We start from the raw sequence: 24422 nt of genomic DNA, 5'->3' as shown, positions 1-24422 counted from the left end.
TCGCCACACTCCGCGCGACCTTCCAAGCATGGCGGGGGGCGGGGCTGCGGCGCGCCGTGCGGTGAGTAATTTAAAGGGGCCGCGCTTGCGGCGCTGGGCGGAAAGCTAACGGAGTAGGCGCAGGGTGGACCCCAGCTGCGGCTCCTGGGTGAGTCCGGGTTTCCTTGGCACCCGCAGGGACATCCCTTCGCGGGTTGTTAACGAGCCCTCGGCTTTCCTAAGGTCTGTCTTCCGTCGATTCTCGGTAGCTGTCGACTTCCTGACTCTTACCCAGCTCCCCCAGCTCCCGGCAGGTGTTTTCGCACCGGTAACCAGGTGCATCCTCGGGTGGGAGCGGACCAATCCCTTGTGAATTTTCCAGGTAGGTCTCAAGGGCCCAGTGACTCCCCCAGATTTCCATTAATACCCTGAGGTTGCCAAAACAGTCTCAGCTTCCCAGGAAAGTCTCAGTGATATTCCAGCATTCTTCAGTATCCCGTTCCAACGACTCCAGGGATGTGCCCAACCAGTTCCCGATTTTCCCAGTGATAGTCTTATATGCCTCGCAATCTCTCGATAACTTTCTATTGACCCCTGGTAACTCCAGCGTCCCTGGTTACGTCTCCCAGCAATGGTCCCAGCCTCGTTCCCAGAGTCCCAGGGATGCTCCGCACCATCAAAAAACCCCTAAACTTTACTATTACGTGACAGTAAATCTCCAGCATCAACCAGTAACACTTTGCGAGCCCATCCCACTCCGAGCATCCCAGGATGCGACTGAGACGCCGGCATTGCATCACGACTCCTTGTGAAAGCGCTCCTGGCAGCATTCCGGCGGGAGCCCGGCATCTCCCCAGCCCCATGACTCGGGCCCGGTTTCCCTGGGGTGCGGCATTCAGTGTTCGCAGAGAGTGCAGGGGTGCGGCCTAGGGATCGGGTCAGGATTGATCCTGCAGAGGGGGCCACCTGCTGGAGAAAACCGTGACCCTTGGGGAACCCGTTCTCTGCTGATAGTAGGTGTTCGACCGGCTGCCCTTTAGCCCCAGGGTGGGGCTGGACGAGTGGGGCGTCAGGCCGGCCTGGTGAGTAAGTAAGGAAACCCTGGTGGGGACCCGGGGACCCACCTCACTCCCTAGCTCGGGCCCCGAACTCAATTTGCCCCACCCCTCGGCGCCGCAGCACCCCTCCAACCTTCCCCAAGCCGGCAGAGGAACCTCCCGGCAGTAAGGGTAAGAAGAGGGCAGGGCTTGCTGCAGGGGAGGGGCGGGCCCAGAGTGACGACTTGCCCGGGTTGCTCCGGCTTCTCATTCCCCAGGAGTGCCAGACGTGCAGCCCTGCCTGAAGAAACAGATGGACGCCCCGCTGCAAACCGGAATGGTAAGGGTTGGGGGTTGTGCGCCGCAGCGGGGACTACAGTTCCCGACGTGCTTAGCGCGCATCATCGCGGTCCCGCGATAACTAGGCTGCGTCTGTTCCGGCTGAACTACGTTTCCCGGCGTGCACTGCGGGCCGCCGACCCTCCAGAAAGAGTTGACTCCCCTGGGGAGGGAGCCGCGCTGGCCCATTTTGCAGATGGGAACGTCGAGGGCCGAGCCGACTGTGACCTCCGGAGCGGACTTGGCTCCGTTGGATGGAGTCCCGGGCGTCCCGGCCCCCGGGGAGGGCTTGGCGGGGCCGGTATGCGATGCGCAGCCTGTGCCGTTCGTCCCGCAGGTGCTGGGCATGATGATCGGGGCTGGAGTCGCGGTTCTGGTCACGGCCGTGCTCATCCTGCTGCTGGTGCGGAGGCTTCGAGTGCCGAGTGAGGACCCGGAGGGCCTTCTGGGGCTGTTGAGGGATGGGAAGGTGAAACGTCTGGGCCCCTGAGTCAGTGGAGATGGGATTTGCTGGAGCCCGCACGCAGCGTCCCCATCTCTCGCCGTGCGGAGTATGCGTATAGCTCAGAATGCCCCTCTCCGCACTTATTATCCCCAGAAACCCCAGCCCCGGACGGCCCCCGTTACCGATTCCGGAAGAGAGACAAAGTGCTTTTCTATGGCCGTAAGATTATGCGGAAGGTAAGTCTGGGACCCTCTGAGGCTGCTTTTGGCCACACAGAGGCCCTGCCCTTTTCCTAGTTATACTTCTTAGTAAGCCCGCCGCCCTCCTTGATTAAGAGCCTCTGGATTTGCCCCCGCCTCCCTAGGGTCTGAACTGGCAGTTGATGCATTCCTCTCACCCCCACCCCCCTTAATTCTCCCAGGTGTCACAATCCACTTCTTCCCTAGTGGACGCCTCCGTCTCCACCACTTCCCGCCCGCGCATGAAGAAGAAACTTAAGATGCTCAACATTGCCAAGAAGTAAGGCTGTGCTGGGTGTACCCGGGGCTATGTTCAGCGCTTTTTGAGTGATGAACCCACACAGAAGCGTGTATCTCAGGCTTCTTTGAACCCCATGGACTGTCTTAGGAGTCTTTCCATGTCTGTGGGACTGTTTCAGAGCTCTCCCCTACCAGACAGGCTGTTTCTGTTCACTGAGGGCTCTCTCAGTGATGTTTCTGTGCTATAGAAGTTATTAACTGTGAGTTATTTAATCCCCAGTTACTATCTCTGTCTTCGGTGGCTCAGTGGTAAAGAATCCATCTGCCAATGCGGGAGATGTGGGTTTGATCCTTGGGTTTGGAGATCCCCTGTAGAAAGAAATGGCAACCTACTCCAGTATTCTTGCCTGGAAAATCCCGTGAACAGAGGAACCTGGCAGGCTACAATCCATGGGGTCACAAAGAGTTGGACACAACTTAGCAACAAACAACAACAATGCTATCTTGGATGTCTTGCCTTGGTCAAATCTCCCCACATGAGAGGGTTTATTCCAGGGTACTCCAGGGTGTTTCTGGGACCTGCTGGAGGGGCTGTCTCTACCTTTTATTCCCCAGGGGTTATCTCAGCAGCCCCTCTACATCAGAAAGCATCTCTCTATGTCACCTTCATTGCAGTTCTTCTACTACAAGGAGACTATGTCAGGGATTTCTGTTCCCTAGGAGCCATCTCAAGAATCTTTTCACACTAGAGACAGGAAGGACATCTCAGGACATGTCGTCATAAAAGGGCTACCTCGGGGTTTCTGAGCAAGGCTGTCCCAGAGATCGTTCTAAGCTGAGAGCTGGCTGTGGGATCTCCTGACAATGTAGGGTCTGCATGAAGGTCTGTCTCAAGTGTTTCTTCACACTGAGGCGCTATGCCAGGGCTGACCACAGTTAGTAGGTGTGCTTGCCCATGCCTTTCTATGACTTGAGCAGAAGGGCTGTCTCTAGGTCTTCCACAATGAGTTGAGGGTCTCTCCAACTCCTGGGGGGTAGTCCATTGACTGCACAGCCTTGAGGAGCTACCCTGATGTCACCATGACCTTCAAAGGGCTATCTCAGTTCTCTGTGACCTGGAAAAGGGCTAGCCCAAGGATCTTCCTGATCAGAAGGGGAGCCACTGTGCGATTCCTCTGTTCTGTGGAGTTTAACTCAGTTTGAGCTCATTCTAGAGGGTCTGTCTTGAGCATTTTGTGACCAGTGGAAGGACTGTCTCAGTAATAACTATGCCGTGCAGGGAAGAGCTGTCTGAGGTCCATGATCAGCAGAGGAGCTGTATCTGGATTCTTTGTCTGTAACCAGAGCTATCTCTAGAACCTCTGTAGCCATCCTTAAGGGGCTCTCTCAGGGCTGTCTGAGGCTTTGGAGAAAGGGCTATCTCAGGGATTGTTATAAAGAGCAGAGAGGCTGCATCTGGGGTCCCCTGATATAACAGAAGCTACCCCAGGGGTCTGCCTTCATGAGGGAGGCTGTATCAGAAGTCTAGTCTGTGATTGCCAGCTGATGGACTATCTCTGGGGTGCCATGATGAACACAGATGCATTTGCTGGGGTCTGCTCGTAACTTGGAAGCTATGTCAGGAGTCTGCCCAATGAGAGGTTCCATCTGGGAAGCCTGTGACCAGTGGAGGGTGACCTCAGAGTTTTACATCAGGGGTCAGCAAGTTTCTTCTTTTTCGGGCCACATCTTAGGCTTTGCAGGCTGCATACAATGGTAATGTAATAACTCAATCCTGCTATTGTATCATTAAAGCAGCCACAGATATGTGTAAATGAATGAATGTAGCTGTGTGCCAATAAAACTTTACGGACAAAAGGAGGTAGCTGGCCTGATTTGGCCAGTGGGCCAGAGTTTGCTGACCCCTGCTCTAAGGACCCAGGAAGGGCCCTGTGGGGGCAGGAGGATCTGAAGTCTGCCTGAGCTTTCTCCCTGCTCCCCACTGCCCTCATTCCCCTCTTCTCCCACCAGGATCCTGCGCATCCAGAAAGAGGCGCCCACACTGCAGCGGAAGGAACCCCCACCTGCTGTGCTGGAGGCTGACCTGACCGAGGGTGACCTGGCCAACTCTCACCTGCCCTCCGAGGTGCTCTACATGCTCAAGAACGTCCGGTCAGTGTCAGGGTATAGGCAGGGGTGTTGCAGAGCTGGGGCTGACCTGACCTCCTCATATCTCCATTTCCCCGCCTTCCCTGTCCAGGGTGCTGGGCCACTTTGAGAAGCCGCTCTTCCTGGAGCTCTGCCGCCACATGGTCTTCCAGCGGCTCAGCCAGGGTGACTACGTCTTCCGACCTGGCCAGCCAGACGCAAGCATCTATGTGGTACAGGACGGACTCCTGGAGCTCTGTCTGCCGGGGCCTGTGAGTGTACCACCCTGGGGGTCTCCGCAGGGCAACGAGGTGGGCGGCAGGACAAGCAGGGGTGCCATGGTCACGGAACAGACAGTGGCTTTGGTCAGCAGGGTTGGTGGTCTTTTTTTTTAATTTGAGCCAAGCTGCATGGCTTGCAGAATCTCAGTTCCCTGACCAGAGACCAGATCCAGGCCATGGCAGTGAAAGCACCAAATCCTAACCACTAGACCACCAGGGAACTCCCCAGGTTGGTGGTCCTTATGAGATGTACAGGCAGGAGTCAGGAACGGATGCCCAGGGGCGTCTGTGGTGGTCAGCACAGTCACCGGCTAGTTAGCGATGCTGGTCGGAAGGTTCATGGGGTCAGGATGTCAGCGATCACCAGGCTACGTGAGAATGAGGGCTAGTGGCTTGGTCAGGGGGCGAGATGCGGGTCAGCAGGGTAAGGGCAGCACTGGTCAGTGCCCGGCCCGCTTTGTATGTCTCAGGATGGAAAGGAGTGTGTGGTGAAGGAAGTGGTTCCTGGGGACAGTGTCAACAGCCTCCTGAGCATACTGGATGTCATCACGGTGAGTCACCAGTATGGAGGGGTGTGGGGAGACAGTAGGAGGCCACACCCACCGGACTGGGTAGGAGAGGGTCACCCCAAGAGCCCCCATCTCTGATGGGTCTCTGATGTTTCCAGGGGTCCCTCAAGGAACAGCATGGGGAAGGGGCCAGGGGAAACAGGACGGGGGCTCTCACCACCCCAACCTTGACTCTCCTTGTGCCCCCCTGTGCCCTCAGGGTCACCAGCACCCACAGCGTACTGTGTCCGCCCGGGCAGCCCGAGACTCCACGGTGCTGCGGCTGCCGGTCGAGGCCTTCTCAGCCGTATTCACCAAGTACCCCGAAAGCCTGGTGCGGGTGGTGCAGGTGAGTGGGCTGGTCACCTCCCTCCATGACCCCCGCCCATCACAGGCTCCTGGGGGCTGGGACCCAGCTACCAAGAGGTGCTCACGATGGGCTTATCAACTCTGAGCAGCCAGACCTCGCCAACTCCTCCTCTGAGCCGCCTCCACCCCATCTTCCCAGGCTTCTGCCACCTGATTGTGGGTTTCTCCCTGGCTCCTGTGGCCTTGCCCAGCCCCTTCCTGCTCTGACCTTGACCTCTGACCTTAGCTCTGTCTCATTCTCCCCATCCACGGCCCCACCCCCTGAGCACTAGGTCCCCACTTTCTCCTGGGGCTCACCCTCTTTCTCCTTGGCCCCCTCCTCCGAAGATCATCATGGTGAGGCTGCAGCGGGTCACTTTCCTGGCACTTCACAACTACCTGGGACTGACCAATGAGCTCTTCAGCCACGTGAGTTGCCTGCAGAGCACCAGGGGCCAGAGCGGTGAGTGATGCCTGCCTCCCCCGGACATACCACAGGTATGCCCTCTGCCTCTAGGAGATCCAGCCGCTGCGCCTCTTCCCTAGCCCGGGCCTCCCACCCCGCACCAGCCCGGTGCGTGGCTCCAAGCGGATGGTCAGCACCGCGGCCTCAGAGGAGCTGAGGGAGACCCCTGGCCGGCCGTCTGACCCCACTGGGGCCCCACTGACGGGGACTGGAGGTACCCAAGGTGACGCCTGCTTGGCCCCCAGGAGCTCAGGTTGACCCCGCCTCTGCCCCTCAGTGCCTGTCTCAGTTCCTCAGGGACTCCCACCTGACCAGCCCAGCCCCCCAAAAGTGAAAGTGTTGGTCGCTTTAGTCATGCCTGACTCCTTGTGACTTCATGGACTGTAGCCTCCCAGGCTCCTCTGTCCATGGAATTCTCCAGGCAAGAATACTGGAGTGGGTAGCCATTTCCTTCCCCAGGGGATCTTCCCGACCCAGGGATCGAACCCAGGTCTCCTGCATTGTAGGCAGATTCTTTACTCTCTGAGCTACCACGGAAGCCCTCAGTCCCCCAAGAGTCCTTTCAACTAGGTCTCCAGGTCTGCCTCCTGGCTGGTCCCCCAGAACCCCTGGCCTCAGTCCCATGGGCCCATTGGAATTGCTTTTCCTAGTCCCCCAGTCCCCAGGAACTCTGAGCCGAACCCTCCTCAAGCCCCCTTCAGTTCCCCACCCCCTGATCCTAGCTGCTGACATGGGGGCTCTGAGGGGCCGGAGCCTAAATACATGTCTCCTTCAGGGGACCCAGTGAAGCCCACATCCCTGGAAACCTCAGCCCCCTTGCTGAGTCGCTGCATCTCCATGCCAGTGGATATCTCAGGTTTGGGGCACCAGGTGGAGCTGGGGGAGGCCGTCAAATATCATTGATTTTCTTATTTTTGCCTGCAGTGGGTCTTCGTTGTTGTGCAGGGGGGCTACTCTTCGTTGTGGTGCACGGGCTTCTCACGCAGTGGTGTCTCTTATTGCAAAGCATGGGCCCTGGAGTGTGCACTCAGTAGTTGCGGTGCTTGGACTTAGTTACTCGGAGGCATGTGGGATCTTCCTGGACCAGGAATAGTACAGGTGTCCCCTGCATTGGCAGGAGGATTCTTAACCACTGGGTCACCAGGGAAGTCCACCTGCCTCCCAGTCTTGATTTTTCTCATCCGCGAAATAGGAATATTGGGAGCATTTCTCATGTCTTTTTCTCCTGTGGGTCCTTGTTGAGATGGTGCTCTCCCCACTGTAGTGAGAAGGGTTGCCAGGGAGAGAGAGAGGCGATGGGTTAGTCCATGTCTTTACGGCTGCTGCCTGGGATAACATTATGTAGATAGTGTTTGCTTAGGTTCCAGCTATGGTTACTCTCATCTTTATTGCATTTATTGCCCCTCATCCACCGCAGGCTTGCAGTGTGGCCCCCGCTCGGACTTCGACATGGCATATGAACGGGGCCGGATCTCTGTGTCCCTGCAAGAAGAGGCCTCAGGGGGGTTCCAGGCATCCTCAGCTCGGGTAAGACCTTGCCCTCTTCCCCTGCCTCCTGACTCGAATCCCCTCCTGGAAGCCTGGCTTAGCCACAGGTGGAGTCTCCCAAGGAGGAAGGTTGGGGGGGAGCGTGGAGGTCACAGACCCTGCCCCACAGACTCCCAGTCAGGAGCCCCGGGAGCAGCCAGCAGGCGCCTGTGAGTACAGCTACTGTGAGGACGAGTCGACCCCCGGCAGCTGCCCCTTCGGGCCCTACCAGGGCCGCCAGACAAGCAGCATCTTTGAGGCAGCAAAGCAGGAGCTGGCCAAGCTGATGCAAATTGAGGTGGGCAGCCCATGGCGTCCAGGGGACCAGGTAAGGGGGATGGTAGGCGTACCTGGGCCGTCTCAAACCCCTGTCCTTCCTCCCCAGGACCCCACCCTTCTGAATAGTCGAGTTCTGCTACATCATGCCAAAGCTGGCACCATCATCGCCCGCCAGGGGGACCAGGTGAGTCTGACCCTTGACCTCTGACCCGAGACGTCTCTCTCTCCCTCTCTGATCTCTGATCCTTGCCTTTTCACCTTACATGTAGACGTCTCAGTCTGTGATTTCCAACCCCTGACCTTTGGATCCTACAATTCTGACCCCCCAGCCCTCCCTCCCCATGTCCTCTGGACCTATTGACCTTTCCCCTCCAAACTTGAACCTTTTACACTAGGACCCCCATCCCAAGATCTCTCTTCCCTGCTCTTGGCCATTCCTGCAACCTCCATTTTTCTGTAGATTTCTTCGAAATCTACAGCATATTCTGATGCTCTATTTCTTATCCTAGGTCCCTGCTGGGATGGGGGTGGGGTGGGGCTCACTAAATGGGTGCGGGTATGAATCTGGCCTGGAGGCCAGGAACCAGCCCCACGAGCTGGATTTCATTGCCCCCTGATGACACGCAGGAGGTGGAGGAAACCGTAGCCCACTAACCTTCCCATTCTCCAGATGGGGAAACTGAGGCCCTTTCATGACATCACAGCTGGGGAGCGCAGGGGAGGAGGGTTAGAGAGGGAACCAGAGTTGCAGCTCTCGGGTGACCTTGGGTGAATCATAGAAACTTCTCGTCTTTCCCACCTGTGGAATGGGGGGTGGGGGGCGCAGCTCATAACTACCTGCAGGAACTGTTGTGAGGACCAAGCAGAGGTACTCAGTTCTGAGCTGCTAGGGTGTGTGCAAGGGTGACCAGTCAGAGGAAGTCGCAGTGACAGTGGGGGGAGGGGGGTGACAGTAAGGGTGACATGACTTAAGTGCTGAGACCGCAGCAGCGCCCCAGGCTCAGGAGAGGGACATCTGGGCTTGGAGGAGGGGATGGCCCAGCTGTTAGCTGGCTGGGTGATAGCAGTTTTTAATTAGATTCTAGTTGATTTGTTATATCACGTGATCAGTTTGATTGTATTGTCACTTTGAGCTGCTCAATGCAGAATGGGCTCCTTCCTGCAGAGTACGTTTGGTGCCAGCTGTTAGAGGTACTTGGAGGCCTGGCTGAGGAAGTATGGTCACACCATGGCCCCTGCAGGGGCCCCTGGGCCCTGCTTATCTGGGAACCTCTGCTGGGCTCAACTCAGCCCAGCCCAGCCCAGTCTGCTAACATACCAGGCTCCTCAGGGCCTTCCATAACCATAACCATCCAAGGCTCCTCAGGGCCTTCAGGACTTTGTTAGGGACAAAGCTGGTCTGCTGTGCCCCCTCCCAAAACCATGCACAGTGGTTTTCAGTGGGTGAGGGGGAGACAGTTTGGCCCACCCCCCTGGGATATTTGGCCATGTCCAGACTTTTTTAAGCTTGAGTGTTTTTGAGATTAGATTTTATTTACTTACTTATTCATTTATCTGGCTGTGTCTGGTCTTAGTTGTGGCACACAGGATCATCCTGTGTCATGTGGGATCTTTAGCTGCAATGCACAGACCTTCTAGTTGTGGTGTGCAGACTCAGTTGCTCCACGGCATGTAGGATCTTAGTTCCCCAACCAGGGATCGAACCCATGGCCCCTGCATTGCAAAGCGGATTCTTAACCACTGGACCACCAGGGATGTCCCGCAGGGTGACATTTTTGATTGGCTTGGGAGGGTGGTACTGTCACCTAATGGCAGACACCAGGGACACAAAATGTACAGGCCAGCCCCCCCAACAGAATTATTCAGTCCAACATGTCAGTAGTGCCAACACTGAGAAACCCTGCTTTCCACAAACATTTCCGAGTACATTTCACGGAACACCCCTATCACAAGGGATCTGAGTGCAACAGGTTTGGGGAATGCTGGCTGTTTTAGTCCTTTTTGGAAGTGCCCAGTGAACTCATTAGCATATTCAAAACTCTGAGAAGTCCTGCAGTTGGTGGGGTGGGGCGGGGGTGGGGCTTGGTTGGGGGGGGTTGGAAACATGTTTCCCAATCTGAGGATAAATGGCAGCCTAATACTAGTCATTCCCATTGTATCCCAAACCCAGTCTGGGAATTCTGTCTTGGAAGGTTCCAGCATGTGTATATGTCCCCCACCCCTCCCAAGGATCCTTGCAGTGTTCTGGTGCTTATCAGGGCTTTGTGGGGTGTCATACAAATTTGTGTGCTGGATGAGGAAGGAACGTTTCTGTCTCTAGGCAGTTTCAGTTCCTTATTTAAGAGGGTGGTACAGAGTGGTGTCCAGCTGGGCAGGCTAACCAGAGGGGAGATGGGTGTTGGCTGTGTCCTAGACTTGCTGTAGGGCCAACAAACACCAGTGGGGTCCCCTGCCCTTGAGAAGCTCACAGATAGATCTTTCACTCAAAGGATGATACAGACTGTTGCTAAATCATATAGGCTTCGTGCTGCAAAAGGGATGTCCTCAGTTCTACAACGTCTGATTTAGGCAGAGCAGTGTCTCTGAGGAAGTGACCTCCAGTGAAGGAGGAAGAGCAAAGAGAAATTAACTAGGTGCAAGGGGGAGGAAAGAGCATTCTAGGCAGAGGGTACAGTTTGTGCAGATGTCCTGTGGTGGAGCTGTCCCATCTGGAAAACAAAGGAAAACCAACAAGGTTGGAGCGGAACACAGGACTTGAGAACAAAGGGGAATTTTTTTTTTTTTTTGCACCAGTCAGCTTGTGGGATCTCAGTTCCCTGACCAAGGATTGAACCTTGGCTTCAGTAGTGAAAGTGCCAAATGCTAACCACTAGACCACCAGGGAACTCCCCAAAGGGGATTTTTTTTTTTTTTGGTGATAATTTTAGAGATGTAATTCATACATTATACAGTTCACCCATTTGAAAAGTACAATTCAGTGGTTTTTAGTATATTCAGAGTTGTGCAACCATAACCACTGTCAATTTTAGAACATCACCTTAAAGAGAAACACCACACTCTAAAGCCATCGATCTCCTACCTCCTAACGAGCCGCAGCCCTAAGCAACTACTGATCTTATGTTTCTATAGATTTGCCTGTTCTGGACATTTCGTATAAATGGAATCAAACAATATGTGGCCCTTTGTGTCTGGGATTCTTTCCCTTAGTATGACGTTTTCAGGGTTCACCCATATTGTGGCATGTGTCAGTGCCTTATTCCATTACAGCTGAATACTATTCCGTCATAGGAATGAACCACATTTTGCTTCTCAATTCATCTGCTGATGGACATTGAGTTATTTCCACCTTTTGGCTAGTATGCATAATAGCATGATTCAGGTATGAACATTATGTACACATGTCTGTGTGGATATGTTTTCGTTGTGTCCTAGGAGTTGAGTTGCTGGGTCATATGGCAACTCGGGAGAAGGAAATGGCAACCCACTCCAGTATTCTTGCCTGGGAAATCCCAGGGACAGAGGAGCCTAGTGGTTACAGTCTATGGGGTTACAAAGAGTCAGACATGACTGAGCATGCACACACAACAACTCAATGGCAACTCTAGTTTTGAATCTTTGAGGACTGTTTCCCAGTGGCTGCACCATTTTACATTTCCACCGGCAGTGTAGAAGGATCCCAGTTTCCTACACCTCTCTGACACTTTTTGATTCTAGTGGCATCTCCTTGTGGTGATTTGCATTTCCCTAATGATTCATGGGGCTTCCCAGGCATGCGAGTGCCTGCCAATGCAGGAAACATAAGAGATGTGGGTTCGGTCTCTGGATTGGGAAGATCTCCTGGAGCAGGGCATGGCAACCCACTCCAGTATTATTGCCTAGAGAATCCCATGGACAGGAGCTTGGCAGGCTACAGTCCCTAGTGTCGCAAAGAGTAGGACATGACTTAGCACGCAGCATGCGGTGATTCGTAATGTTGAGCATCTTGCTAGGATCACTAGCCATTCATATATCCTTTGGAGAAATGTCTGTTTGGAGCCTTTGCCCATTTTTTAAATTGAGTTACTTGTCTTTTTAGTATGGAGTTGTAAAACTTCTTCACGTATTCTGAATACCAGACCCTCAGCAGATACATGATTTGCAAATATTTTCTCCTAGCCTGTGGTTGTTCTTTCAGTTCCTTGATAGTGCCCTTTGAAGCTCAAAAGATTTTAACTTTGATGAAGTCCAGTTTATCCATTTCTCACTTTTGTCACTTGGGCTTTTAGTATCAATGCAAGATTCCATTGCGTCCATGGTCCAGTGTGACCATGACTGACTCCTGTGTTTTCTCCTTAGAGTTGTATTTTAACACATTCATGTCTTTGATCCATTTTGACATGATGAAAGGGAGGCTCCAACTTTGTTCCTTTCCATGTAGCTATGCAGTTGCCCAGCACAAGCAAAGAGGACCTAAGCTCAGCCATGCTCCTATGTAGCCAGTCTTCCCAGCCTCTTGCTGGCCCTATTGAAAAGAATTCCTGCGTCTTAATCTGGGCTGAGATGGGTGATCTATTAGCAGTATCTGCTGTGGGTGCTGAATGGGAATATAAATACATGTGCTGCTCAGCTCAGTGCTGTGGAAGGCCTTCACTGCCTCCAACTTTTCTTTCCTTAACCTTTTCTGAACGCACAGACCCGAGCTGTGGGTGGGGTGTCGCCCGGGTGCCCATCTCCTGGCCCCTCCCCCACAGGATGTGAGCTTGCACTTCGTGCTGTGGGGCAGTCTGCACGTGTACCAGCGCATGATCGACAAGGCGGAGGACGTGTGCCTGTTCGTGGTACAGCCCGGGGAGCTAGTGGGACAGTTGGCTGTGCTCACCGGCGAGCCCCTCATCTTCACGCTTAGAGCCCAGCGTGACTGCACCTTCCTGCGGATCTCCAAGTCCGACTTCTACGAGTACAGCTTGGGCCCGATGTTGGGGCGGGGGTGACTAAGGGGGTCCCCCGACCAACTCCATTCTGCCCTCCATGAGGCTATGCCTCTGAACGCTCCACACTTTTCAACGGCACTTGACAAGCCGTTTTCACTTTTTCAGCCCTTACTGTCCCACCCCTAAGGCCATCACCCAACTCAACACTCCCTACCAGCTGTTCCTGGGCGCCCCCCGGCCCATGCGCCCCCGCCCTTTGCCTGCAGGATCATGCGTGCACAGCCCAGCGTGGTGCTGAGCGCCGCACAAACCGTGGCCGCCAGGATGTCGCCCTTCGTGCGCCAGATGGACTTCGCCATCGACTGGACGGCGGTGGAGGCGGGACGCGCACTGTACAGGTGCAGCCCCCGCCCCTACCTCTTCCTTCGGGTCCTGCCTACCTACCTATTCTGACACCCGCACCCCCACCCCAGGCAGGGCGACCGTTCAGACTGCACCTACATCGTGCTCAACGGGCGGCTGCGTAGTGTCATTCAGAGGGGCAGCGGCAAAAAAGAGCTGGTGGGCGAGTACGGCCGCGGGGATCTCATAGGCGTGGTGAGCATGGCCCCACCCCCTGACTTCTAACCTCTCCCAGTCCAGGCTCCCCCCACCCCAAAGTATATTTCATACCGGGCAACAGGATGGGGCACTGAAACGCACCCTCCCCCGCCTCTAACCTCATGTACTCCACTTTCTCCAACTGCTTTCCATGGGGCGGGGAGATGGGGGCAACCTCATCAGCGCAGTGAGGGACCCTCACCTGGTGTGGAACCCTGTCCTCCTGGCCTCTCTTTGCTTCCGCCTTCTGTCTGCACCCACAGTCGGCCTTCCCCTTACCTATCACCCTCCTGGCTTATGCAGCCCTGGTCACGCACGCGGTCCCCTAGGTGGAGGCGCTGACAAGGCAGCCACGTGCAACAACGGTGCACGCGGTGCGCGACACAGAGCTGGCCAAACTCCCCGAGGGCACCCTGGGCCACATCAAACGTCGATACCCGCAGGTAATGAGGGTGGGACAGATGAGTGGGTGTGGCCTTAGAGGAGGCGGGGCCTAATGGGTGGGGAGGGGGTTCGGGTGCGGATGGATCCCTAGGGAGGAGCTGAAGCCTCCAAGTGAGGGGCGGGGCTCGAGGGGTGGGGCCCAAGTAACGGACCCAGGCGCCCTGGTCAAGGAGGAAAAGGTATATTCGCAGAGTTGCTCCTGCAATCTAACTGGACCGCCGGTCTCCAACGCCCCAGGTCGTGACCCGCCTCATCCACCTGCTGAGTCAGAAGATTCTGGGGAATTTGCAGCAGCTGCGAGGACCTTTCCCAGGTGGGAGCCTGCAAACGCCCGGGAATACTGGGGGATGTAGTCCAGCGACGCAGAACGTGCTGGGGGAGGGAGCCTTGAGCCCAGGGCATGCTGGGAGGTGGAGTCCCGCATATAACCTACTTTGGGTGGAGCTTGAAGCAGGAAATAGCAATCCGAGTTCTGGTGCATGCTGGGGGATGAAGTTCGGGTTCCTGGGCATGCCGGGAAACGGAGTCCTGGAGCCAGGGCTGTTTGTTCAGTTCAATCGCTCAGCCATGTCCGACTCTTTGCGACCCCATGAATCGCAGCACGCCAGGCCTCCCTGTCCATCATCAACTCCCGGAGTTCACCCAAACTCATGTGCTTCGAGTCGGTGATGCCATCCAGCCATCTCATCCTCTGTCGTCCCCTTCTCCTGCCCCCAATCCCTCCCAGTATCAGGGTCTTGTCCAATGAGTCAACTCTTCGCATGAGGTGGCCAAAGTATTGGAGTTTCACCCTCAGCATCAGTCCTTCCAATGAACACCCAGAACATCCTTTAGGGTGGATGTTAGTGGAATCTAAAGCGTCAGTCATGACGAGAGGTCGGGGTCTTAGGGGCAATCTTGGTTCTGGGTGTCAAAGCTGGCAGGAGGATGGAGTCCACCTACTAGGAAAGGAATACCTAGACTAACGTGTGCTGGGAATTGTAGTTTGTGGGGTGGTGTTTGGGGCCTAGGGTATATTGGGAAGTGACTTCAATAGGTTACCGACATGGTGGTAAGCCTGGTCCTGGTGGATGCTGGGAGTTGTATTTCTCAGTTTCAGTGCATTCTGGGAGGTGTGGCTCCCTTCCGCGGTATACTGGGAGATGAAGTTTCCCAGCTAGGATATACTGGGAAGTGGTCAGATTTGGGGCGTGCAGAAATATGGGCCCGAGGTTTTCAGCTATGGTGACCTGACCCTGGACTAGCCTAGGCAACCACTACTTTCCTTTTTCCCCCGAGGACTTCTGCACAGTCAACCCTGACACCTGGATCTCTGGGGTGGGGCCAGGGTGAGCCGTGGCCAGGAACCATCCCTACAGCCCAGGGTCTTCCCCGACAGACTTTCCCCCTAGTCCTACACTCTGCGCCCAAGTACACTTTCACTCCCACTCTGCTGGCAGGACCACCCTTGGTGTGATTCTGGGGCAGCTACGGGGGCAGGTACTTTAAAAATCTCAGACCCCTGAGAACCTCTCTGTGATGCTAGAGGTTCTGTGAAACTAGGCCAAGTTTCTAGTGAGCATCTAGTGTGTGCTGGGCATCCTGCAGGGTTCAGGGTGGTGGGAGAGTACACAAGACAGACAAAGCCCCTAGAAGGGTTTATGGCTTGGCTTGCGAGATAACAGTTTCTAAAGTACAAAAAAAGAGTACAATGTGAGTTAAGGTGCTGTGTAGAAAACAAAAGAGAGTCTTGATGGGGTGTGACCAACCTAAGGAGGCAGGCTTTTCTGAGGACAATGAGCACAGACTTGATAAATGAGATGGGACCGATGCTGACAGGACTCTGACAGGGTTTGGTGGTTTTGAAACACTTCAAGGGGGAAAGTGAGTGAGGGGGAGGAATGGGCCAGGGCAAGTCTTGTAGGAACCAGAAAGGCATTTGAACTTGTGATTGTTATAATCTGAGCAAATTCTGGGAGATAGTGAAAAACAGGAAAGCCTGGCATGCTGCAGTTCATGGGGTCCCAAAGAATTGGACATGACTTAGCAACTGAACAACCACAACAAGGCTGTTATAGGAATTGGTGGAGGAGACGAGGCAGTGAGAGGTCTGGTCAAGAGATGGGGGTTGATGTTTTAGTCTAAGGTGTATGCAGAGAAGCTGAGATGCAATAGGTGGGTCAGAAACATCTTTATCTCAGTCCAGTTCTGTGTTCAAGTCCTTTTAGTGGACAGAGACCCCCTGCCCCGCCCAGGCGTGAATGTGTAGGGGCACAGATCAAGTCCATGTAGGCAGAGTGGAAAACAGAAAGGGTTATACTGTTGTGTAATGGATCCCCCTGAGGAGACTGGGCCAAAACTGAGGGTCAGATAGCCAGACCCTATCAAGGACAGTGGTTGAGGCTGAGGGACAAGGAGAAGGGATTTCTGAGAAGGCGGGGGAGCGCTGGCCTTTCCAGGCACGGGACCGCACAGCAAATGCCATCCTTTGGGTCTCGGCAGGCTCGGGACTGGGCGTCCCCCCTCACTCGGAGCTCACCAACCCTGCCAGCAACCTATCCACAGTGGCAGTGCTGCCCGTGTGTGCCGAGGTGCCCATGGTGGCCTTCATGCTGGAGCTGCAGCACGCGCTGCAGGCCATTGGTCAGTCGTGGGCAAGGGCAGGCCTTTGGTCTGCGTGGGGCAAGGTGCGTGCGGGTGGGGGCATGGGTCAAGGAATGGAGATGCCTTGGTGGCTCAGGGTGGGGGTGGAGCTGGAACAAGGCCCTGTAAGCCAAGTAGGCAGTATTCTCTCATGGGAGAGGCCCCACCTCTGTTGGCCCAGGTTCCTAAACACCCTTCCTCACTCATCCACCTCCAGGCCCCACACTCCTCCTCAACAGTGACATCATCCGGGCCCGCCTGGGGGCCTCTGCACTGGACAGGTGTGTGTTGGGGGTATGGGGACGGGGAGCACAGGGATGAGCTCAGAACGCAGGATTCTTTCAGTCTCATTTGAGTTCTAGGATGTGAAACAAGGAGCATGGGCCCGCATCCCTCTGGCCACTGGGGAGACAGTGGGGTGAATCGGTCCCTAGAGGATGCAGTCGTGTCTAGGCCTTGAAGGTCCACATCCACGTCCCCACAGCAGTGGAGCTACATGGTCTCTGAGGGCAGGGACCCCTGACCAGCCCCAAGATGACCCTCCCCACTCCCACCCTAGCATCCAAGAATTCCGACTGTCAGGGTGGCTGGCCCAGCAGGAGGACACACACCGCATCGTGCTCTACCAAACAGACACATCGCTGACGCCCTGGACCGTGCGCTGCCTGCGCCAGGCCGACTGCATCCTCATCGTGGGCCTGGGCGACCAGGAACCCACACTCGGCCAGGTCTGGAGACCAGGCACAGTGACCCCCATCCCCGGGATCCCGCCCCAGGCCCTTGGGTGCCTGTGCCGGGCCATGTGCACCTTCACCAGTGGGGCTAGGTGACCAGGAACCCAGGGGGCCAGGTGTGGGGGCGGGGAGGAAACCACCGCTGAGAGTGACTTCCGTCCTCCTCACTCCCACCCCGCCATGCAGCTGGAGCAGATGCTGGAGAACACGGCAGTGCGCGCCCTCAAGCAGCTGGTCTTGCTGCACCGCGAGGAGGGCGCAGGCCCCACGCGCACTGTCGAGTGGCTCAACATGCGCAGCTGGTGCTCGGGACACCTGCATCTGCGCTGTCCGCGCCGCCTCTTCTCACGCCGCAGCCCGGCCAAGCTGGTGAGGGGTGCTGCCGGGCGCGGGTCCACCGGCAGAACCCTTTGGGGGCGTGGCTAGTGAAGGGGCTTGGCTTAGAGACCAGAGGGGCGTGGCGGTGTGTTGAAGGGCCAGCGGGTGCCTCCTACACCCCCATCCTTATGGGCCGTGTCTCTCTCCCTTCATACCAGCACGAGCTCTACGAGAAGGTTTTCTCGAGGCGTGCAGACCGGCACAGCGACTTCTCCCGCCTGGCGCGGGTGCTCACAGGCAACACTATCGCCCTGGTGCTTGGCGGGGGCGGGGCCAGGTGAGGGCTGTGGTCAGTCCTGGCGGGGGCGGGGGCGGGGCCAGGTACCTTGAGGGGTGGAGCTGACTCCCTGAGCGGGATCCCACAGGGACTCGGCTAGCACCAAGTTCCTTGACGGTGGGGGAGATTGGAGAAGATTCCTGGGGGTGGGGCTTAGGGGATCCCCAGCAAGTCATTGAGTCTCCTCCACCGTGCAGGGGCTGCTCACACATCGGGGTGCTGAAGGCATTAGAGGAGGCGGGGGTCCCTGTTGACCTGGTGGGCGGCACGTCCATCGGCTCCTTCATCGGGGCCCTGTACGCCGAGGAGCGGAGCGCCAGCCGCACTAAACAGCGGGCCCGGGAGTGGGCTAAGGTATGCGTTACCGGGAGGGGTGCGGAGGTGGTGGGGAAGGGTCCCACCACCCCAGGAGCACCCTGAAAAACCTGACCTCAGAGGGGCTTCTGGACTTCTCCTGACCCTCCCTGACTTAATCCTGTGAAGCCCATCCGGATTCTTATAGAGATACCTCCAGGATCTTGGATGACCCCTGTGACTTCCGGGCTAGTGATCCTAGCCCCCAGCTCCCAGCTAGAACAATCAAGACCCTTAGGGACCTACTAGTCAGTGACCCCCAAGTGACTCCTGTTTGACCCCAGTCTGCCCCTCACCCCCAGAGCATGACTTCGGTGCTGGAGCCCATACTGGACCTCACCTACCCCGTCACCTCCATGTTCACGGGGTCAGCCTTCAACCGCAGCATCCACCGTGTCTTCCAGGACAAGCAGATCGAGGTGCATGCTTCCCCCATGCCCGCCCCACCCCGCCCCACCCCCACCCCTCCTCATAGGCGTCCCCAGTCCTCCTGGATCGCGGTCCCTGTTCCTGCAGGACCTGTGGCTGCCATACTTCAACGTGACCACTGACATCACCTCCTCGGCCATGCGTGTCCACAAAGATGGTGCGTGCCCTCAGGTGGCCCAACCACACCACTGGGGCTGTTTGGGGAGTGGGTGCTGGGGGGGCAGCCAAGTTGTTAACATGAGTGACCATCCCTCCTGGCCTGATTGCTGAGCACTAACCATCACCCACTAATGCCCCAGAGGGCCCCAGGTATGTCTGTCCTGGGGAGGGCGGGGGGGGGTCGGGAGACTTGTTGGGCGCCTCACCCCCTCACCCCCCCGTCCCCGCAGGATGCGTGTGGCGCTACGTCCGGGCCAGTGCCTCCTACTGCCCCTACCTGCCCCCGCTCTGCGACCCCAGGGACGGGCACCTGCTGGTGGATGGGTGCTTCGTCAACAACTTGCCAGGTCAGCGAGCCCACAGGGCTGGCCGGGCCTCTGAGTGCGTCTGAGTGTGCCTGTGCGTGTCTGTGTCTGTGTGTCCCGCCGGGCAGGCTCCTTGTGGCGATACGTGCGTGCCAGCATGACACTCTCGGGCTACCTGCCGCCGCTGTGCGACCCCAAGGATGGGCACCTCCTCATGGACGGCGGCTACATCAACAACCTGCCAGGCAAGTAGCCACCTGCTCGTCCCCCTGCGCGGACACATGGCGAGCTCACAGCCGGTATGTGCATGTGTACGATGCACGCATGTGCTGTGTTGGACACGCACGTACACACACAGATGGGTGGGGTGCCTCCACCACCAGCTTTCTCTCACACCTGCTGACTTGAAGCATGCAGATAAGAGGCAGGGGCATTTGCAACCTAAAATTCCATACACGCAGAAGCGTGCAAATACAAGTAGACACCTATGCTGGCTACACAGACGCTTGAGGTCCCGTAAGCCAGGGATCCACACAGTTCGCTTGAACGACAAGTTCGGCCCCCTGCCTGATTTTATAAATAAAGTTTTATTGGCCACTCCCAGTCATTTACCCAGCCACTCCCAGTCATTTACCTTTTGTCTGTGGCTATGTCTGTGAAGCAGAGTCAAAAAGTTGCATCAGAGACCACACAGCCTAAAAAGCCGAAATAATTTTTCCTCTGGCCTTTTACGGCTTGCCAACTCCAGCACAGGCAGCCCATATAGATATATGCACTCACACAACCACATTCACATGAGCAGGTGTGTACAAACTCTGGTGGACAGGCATGCTTGGACACAGAAGGAAACATACACAGACATTGATCTAGGGACATGTGAAAGGAATACAAACAGTACTGGGTGTGTGTACAGAGGTATATCCCACTCAGAGGTGGGTGTATTCACAAACATACAGACAAGCGATGCATATATCTGATAAGGGTGCTAAGGTGCGCGCACACACACACAAACTTGTGAGGGACACGGGCAGTCTGATGGAGACTCAGGTGTCTTTGGGGAATGGGCGTGGCTATAGGACCTGTCCATAGGCACCCCCAGACCCACGCAGGGACCCTCAGTGGGGCACACAGACTGTGACCACAGCACCCCCCCAACACTGTGCCATCATTCCACCCTTTACCCTTCCCATCCTGCTCCCCTGAATCTCCTTGAGCCAGCGCTTTGCCCTCTGTCTCTTGCCTCAGTCTTGAGGTCACTCATTCTACCTGGACTCTCTTTCCTTCCATATCTCTGGCCACTGATCTCTGTCTCTTTGTCCCACCCATTTCTGTTGCTGTCTCTGGTCCCCTGTGTCTCTCTTCCCTTGGCTCTGCCTCCTGGCGTCTTTTTTTGCTTTTAGCTGCTCTGGGTCTTCATTGTGGTATGCAGGCTCTTTGGTGAGATATTTAGACTTTCTCTAGTTGCAGTGCAATGGGGCTTCTCCAGTTGTGGCACAAGGGCTTAGTTGCCCTGCAGCATGTGGGATCTTAGTTTCCTAACCAGGGATCGAACTCATGTCCCTTGCATTGGAAGGTGGATTCTTAACCACTGGAACAACAGGGAAGTCCCTCTCTGGGTGTCTTTATTCCCGCATCTCCCTGTCAGTTTCCTTCCACCCACGTCGCCCTGCGTCTCGGACCCTCTGTCTGTTTCCATGACTCTGATCCCTTCACCTTTCTTTCCTGATGTCCTTACTATTCTCTCTGTCTGTGTCACTCTCCTTCCATGTCTCTGTTTCCCATGCATCTGATTTCGTGTCTCTTTCCACAGTGATTTTTTCCCTGTGCTCCATCTTCTCCATTCCCTTGGCCCTGGTTCCCCAAACCCCAAAGCTCCAACACCCAACCCCACTTCCCACATATCATCAGCCTCTACATCCATCCATACATACCCCTTTGCATGCCTGCATGTCGTTCGCATGGTTTTTTTTTGCATGACCATGTGAGTGATGATGCTTGTGGGACTGGGTTGATCTTCCCTGCCCCGGTACTGGTGGGGAGCCCCCGGCTGACTCCCTGGCCCTACAGCGGACATCGCCCGCAGCATGGGTGCCAAGACAGTCATCGCCATCGACGTGGGGAGCCAGGACGAGACAGACCTTAGCACATATGGGGACAGCCTGTCTGGCTGGTGGCTGCTGTGGAAGCGGCTGAACCCCTGGGCAGACAAGATCAAGGTTCCAGACATGGCTGAGATCCAGTCTCGCCTGGCCTATGTGTCCTGCGTGCGACAGCTGGAGGTTGTGAAGTCCAGCTCCTACTGTGAGTACCTGCGCCCACCCATCGACTGCTTCAAGACCATGGACTTCGGGAAGTTCGACCAGATCTATGTGAGTTGGTGGGAGCCACCTGGTGACAGTGTGGTGGGCCGGCAGACCTTTACTCCTGAAAGCCCAAAACCACAGAAGGGGAAATAGTCTAGGGCTCAATTGGGGTCTGGGGGGAATAGAACGGTAATCAATTAGTGATGTCTACAGTGAGTGTCACAAGGGGGCGTGGCTGCACATGCGCTATGTATGAACTACCAGGCCAGTTGCACTGCCTGAAGCACGGTGTAGAGATTTCTAACACCATTTCTGTGTTGGTGGGAATAAGCACCACGGACAGTTAGTAATGTCTGCTACAGGTTTGTGATGCACTGAATGCAGCAGTGTGTAGTGTGCCACTGGTCCAGAAAAATGGATCATAGTGCATGCCAAGAGAAAATGATCAGTAACTGGGGACTTCCCTGGTCCAGTGGTTAAGATTCCGAGCTTCCGCTCCAGGGGGCGCGGGTTCAATTCCTGGCTGGGGAACTAGGATCCTGCCTGCTTCGTAGAGCAGCCAAAAAGAGGAAAAAGAAAGCATCAGTAGCTGCCTGTCCAGTGCGCCGAGTAAAAAATGTTTAATGCCCTTTCCAGGCTCACTGGGAAGGAAAGCTGTGATGGATTAGTGATGTCTGTAGTGGGCATGGGAGATGGTGATATTTAGGGGTATAGCACATATTTGCAAGGACTTCCCTGGTGGCTCAGATGGTAAAGAATCTGCCCACAGTGCCAGAGACCCAGGTTCCATTCCTGTGTCAGGAAGATCCCCTGGAGAAGGGAATGGCTACCCACTCCAATATTCTTGCCTGGAGAATTTAATGGACAGTGGGGACTGGTGGGCCACGGTCCATGGGGTCACAAACAGTCAAACATGACTGAGCGACTAACACTTATTTGTAGAGCTTGAAATAAGCTTGCACACTGCCACCTGTGTCCTTTGACACTAGACACATTCCATGGGGCTGAGTGAAGAAAAAAATGTGCTAAGAATTGACTCACTGGGAAAGACTCTGATGCTGGGAAAGATTGGGGGCGGGAGGAGAAGGGGACGACAGAGAATGAGATGGCTGGATGGCATCACCGACTCGATGGACATGAGTTTGAGTGAACTCCGGGAGTTGGTGATGGACAGGGAGGCCTGGCGTGCTGTGATTCATGGGGTCGCAAAGAGTCGGACACGACTGAGCGACTGAACTGAAGATGGATTAGTAATGTTTGGCAGGGGCTCAGGATCGAGGACGTGGGGGTGAGTGTGCTAAGTACACCCGACTCTGAGCTTTATGTAGTCTCAAATGCCAGCAGGCTTCTGAGGGGCCAGGGGAGGGGCAGGCAGGGTGGGGATAAGCAGAGAGGAACATTCTGGGCATTGCACACATGGCCCCAAGCCCCCTTCATTTCTTGCAGGATGTGGGCTACCAGTATGGATCGACCGTCTTCAGGGGCTGGAGCCGGGGCGACATCATTGAAAAGATGCTCACGGACCGGCGGTCTGCCGACCTGAATGAGAGCCGCCGTGCAGACGTAAGCCTGCGCCCTCCTCCATCGGCAGGGCCCCTCTGACAACAGATTCCCCCCACCCCAGTTCCCTCTGGACCCCGTGCCCCTCTCCCCCGCCACACACACACACCCACGTGCGCGCGCACGCACACACACACACACACCCCTCAGATGACTGCCGAGAGCCTCATCCACATCACCCGGCAGGTGCTCGCCTTCCCCAGCTCCGGCTTCACCGACTTGGCAGAGATAGTGTCCCGGATCGAGCCGCCCACCACGAGCTACGTTTCGGTTTCCGACGGCTGTGCTGATGGTGAGGGACTGAGGGCCACCCCAGGAGGGTGGGGATGGTGGACGTGGCCGGAGAGGTCAGACCAGTCCTGAGCTGCGTCAGCTTCACCCATGCCATTCCAGGGGAGGAGTCGGACTGCCTGACGGAGTATGAGGAGGACGCGGGCCCCGAGTGCTCACGGGACGAAGGGGGCTCTCCGGAGGGCGCAAGCCCCAGCACTGCCTTGGAAATGGTGAGAGGGGGGTGGCCCGGGCCCCCCTCCCTCCTGCCCGTGCAGTGGGGAGACTCTGCTGACGTGCCCCCCTGGCCTGGGCTGTGCGATGACACATGCAGGGCGTGGGGGGCCACCCCTTGTCCCCACAGGAGGAGGAGAAGTCGACCCTCAGGCACCGGCGCTGGCTGCCACAGGAACCCTCCAGCCCTGCTGCGGATACCTGAGGACCTCCAGAGGGGTCCCCGCCTTGGGCTAGACAAGGGGTGAGCCCTGTGGGGGTGGCTCACTCCCCTTCTGCCTGCTGCTATGCCTGTGACCCCTTGGGTCCCCCTTGACCCCCAGGGCCCACACACTGGACTGGCCTGTCCCCCCTCCCTGGCTTGGGGGAGGGGCAGCATTGCACTGATGACCCTAGATCAGTCACACCAATAAACCTTCCCCTCTTGGAAGTGGCCTTGTGTCATTTTTGGGTTCAGGGGCACCTCACTCCACCTTCCATGCTCAGGATGGCTGAGGCTGGCGCTGGAAACAGCCTTGAGCTTGTCAGAGTGACCAGTGCTCCCCGCCTTGGGCTGAACATCCCCCACTCCCAGTGGGAGTGGCCAGTAGTCCCACTCAGTGCAGGCTCTGGACCACATGGCCTGCAGACTCTGTGTGCCTCTCTGGGGATCACGGATGCCCATTCTGGCATTCCTCATTTTCCATACTAGGTTCCCACAGCCTTCGCCCCTTGACTAGTCCTATTGTGTGCAGAAGCTCCATGTTTTCTACGTGTTCCTATTGTGTGTGCTCCTGAGCCTGGTCCCCAGAGGATGTCCCATACACACACGCACGAACAGAGCTCAAGAACTTTACTCTCGGAGGCTGCCAGCCAGTTTCCTCTGCTGATTGCTGCTGGCCTGTTGGGGCTCCCCATCACTGCCTCCCCCTCCCCGGAGGCAGAGAGGGGATGTGACAGTGGGTGGGCTCATTCACAAGACTATCTCGCAGGCAGCGGGGAACCCTGG

The 24422-nt window shown here is 56.2% G+C and overlaps 1 protein-coding gene across 9 annotated transcripts; it reads left to right on the top strand.

Annotated features, from left to right (window-relative positions):
- Positions 1-88: 88 nt before the first annotated feature.
- PNPLA6 (patatin like domain 6, lysophospholipase) lies at positions 89-23864 on the top strand. Of its 9 annotated transcripts, XM_088838969.1 has the most exons (35): positions 89-148; positions 249-361; positions 1295-1356; positions 1693-1780; positions 1954-2036; positions 2222-2319; positions 4290-4430; positions 4519-4678; positions 5158-5238; positions 5456-5584; positions 5932-6012; positions 6101-6272; positions 6825-6905; positions 7467-7576; positions 7707-7874; positions 7962-8039; positions 12586-12791; positions 13032-13163; positions 13239-13362; positions 13695-13808; positions 14047-14122; positions 16291-16431; positions 16649-16712; positions 16991-17159; positions 17352-17534; positions 17702-17820; positions 18018-18174; positions 18477-18593; positions 18691-18760; positions 19196-19312; positions 21135-21436; positions 22817-22933; positions 23117-23222; positions 23324-23433; positions 23535-23864. In XM_088838969.1, exons 3-35 carry the CDS (start codon positions 1330-1332, stop codon positions 23637-23639), a joined length of 4026 nt encoding a protein of 1341 aa, XP_088695095.1. In that variant the 5' UTR covers positions 89-148; positions 249-361; positions 1295-1329; the 3' UTR covers positions 23640-23864. The 9 variants fall into 9 exon arrangements, with proteins under 9 accessions (XP_088695095.1, XP_055285338.1, XP_055285342.1 ...); XM_055429363.2 differs by lacking the exons at positions 89-148; positions 249-361 and adding an exon at positions 928-1061; XM_055429367.2 differs by lacking the exons at positions 89-148; positions 249-361 and having other exon boundaries at positions 1184-1356; positions 6101-6263; positions 23565-23864.
- Positions 23865-24422: the final 558 nt, after the last annotated feature.

The sequence above is a fragment of the Moschus berezovskii genome, chromosome 8 (assembly GCF_049115385.1).
Source record: "Moschus berezovskii isolate FMDL1 chromosome 8, NW_MosBer_1.0, whole genome shotgun sequence".
Classification (NCBI taxonomy): domain Eukaryota; kingdom Metazoa; phylum Chordata; class Mammalia; order Artiodactyla; family Moschidae; genus Moschus; species Moschus berezovskii.
The sequence above is the reverse complement of the archived record's forward strand: the minus strand, read 5'-3'. Positions and strand labels throughout refer to the sequence as shown.

Excerpts from the sequence above, each read along its gene's own strand:
- PNPLA6 (XM_055429358.2), top strand. The coding sequence starts at position 1,552 with ATGGGAACGTCGAGGGCCGAGCCGACTGTGACCTCCGGAGCGGACTTG. Across the intron at positions 12,792-13,031 it reads TCCAAGTCCGACTTCTACGA|GATCATGCGTGCACAGCCCA; the intron begins GTACAGCTTGGG and ends CTTTGCCTGCAG. Across the intron at positions 23,434-23,534 it reads CCAGCACTGCCTTGGAAATG|GGCGTGGGGGGCCACCCCTT; the intron begins GTGAGAGGGGGG and ends TGACACATGCAG.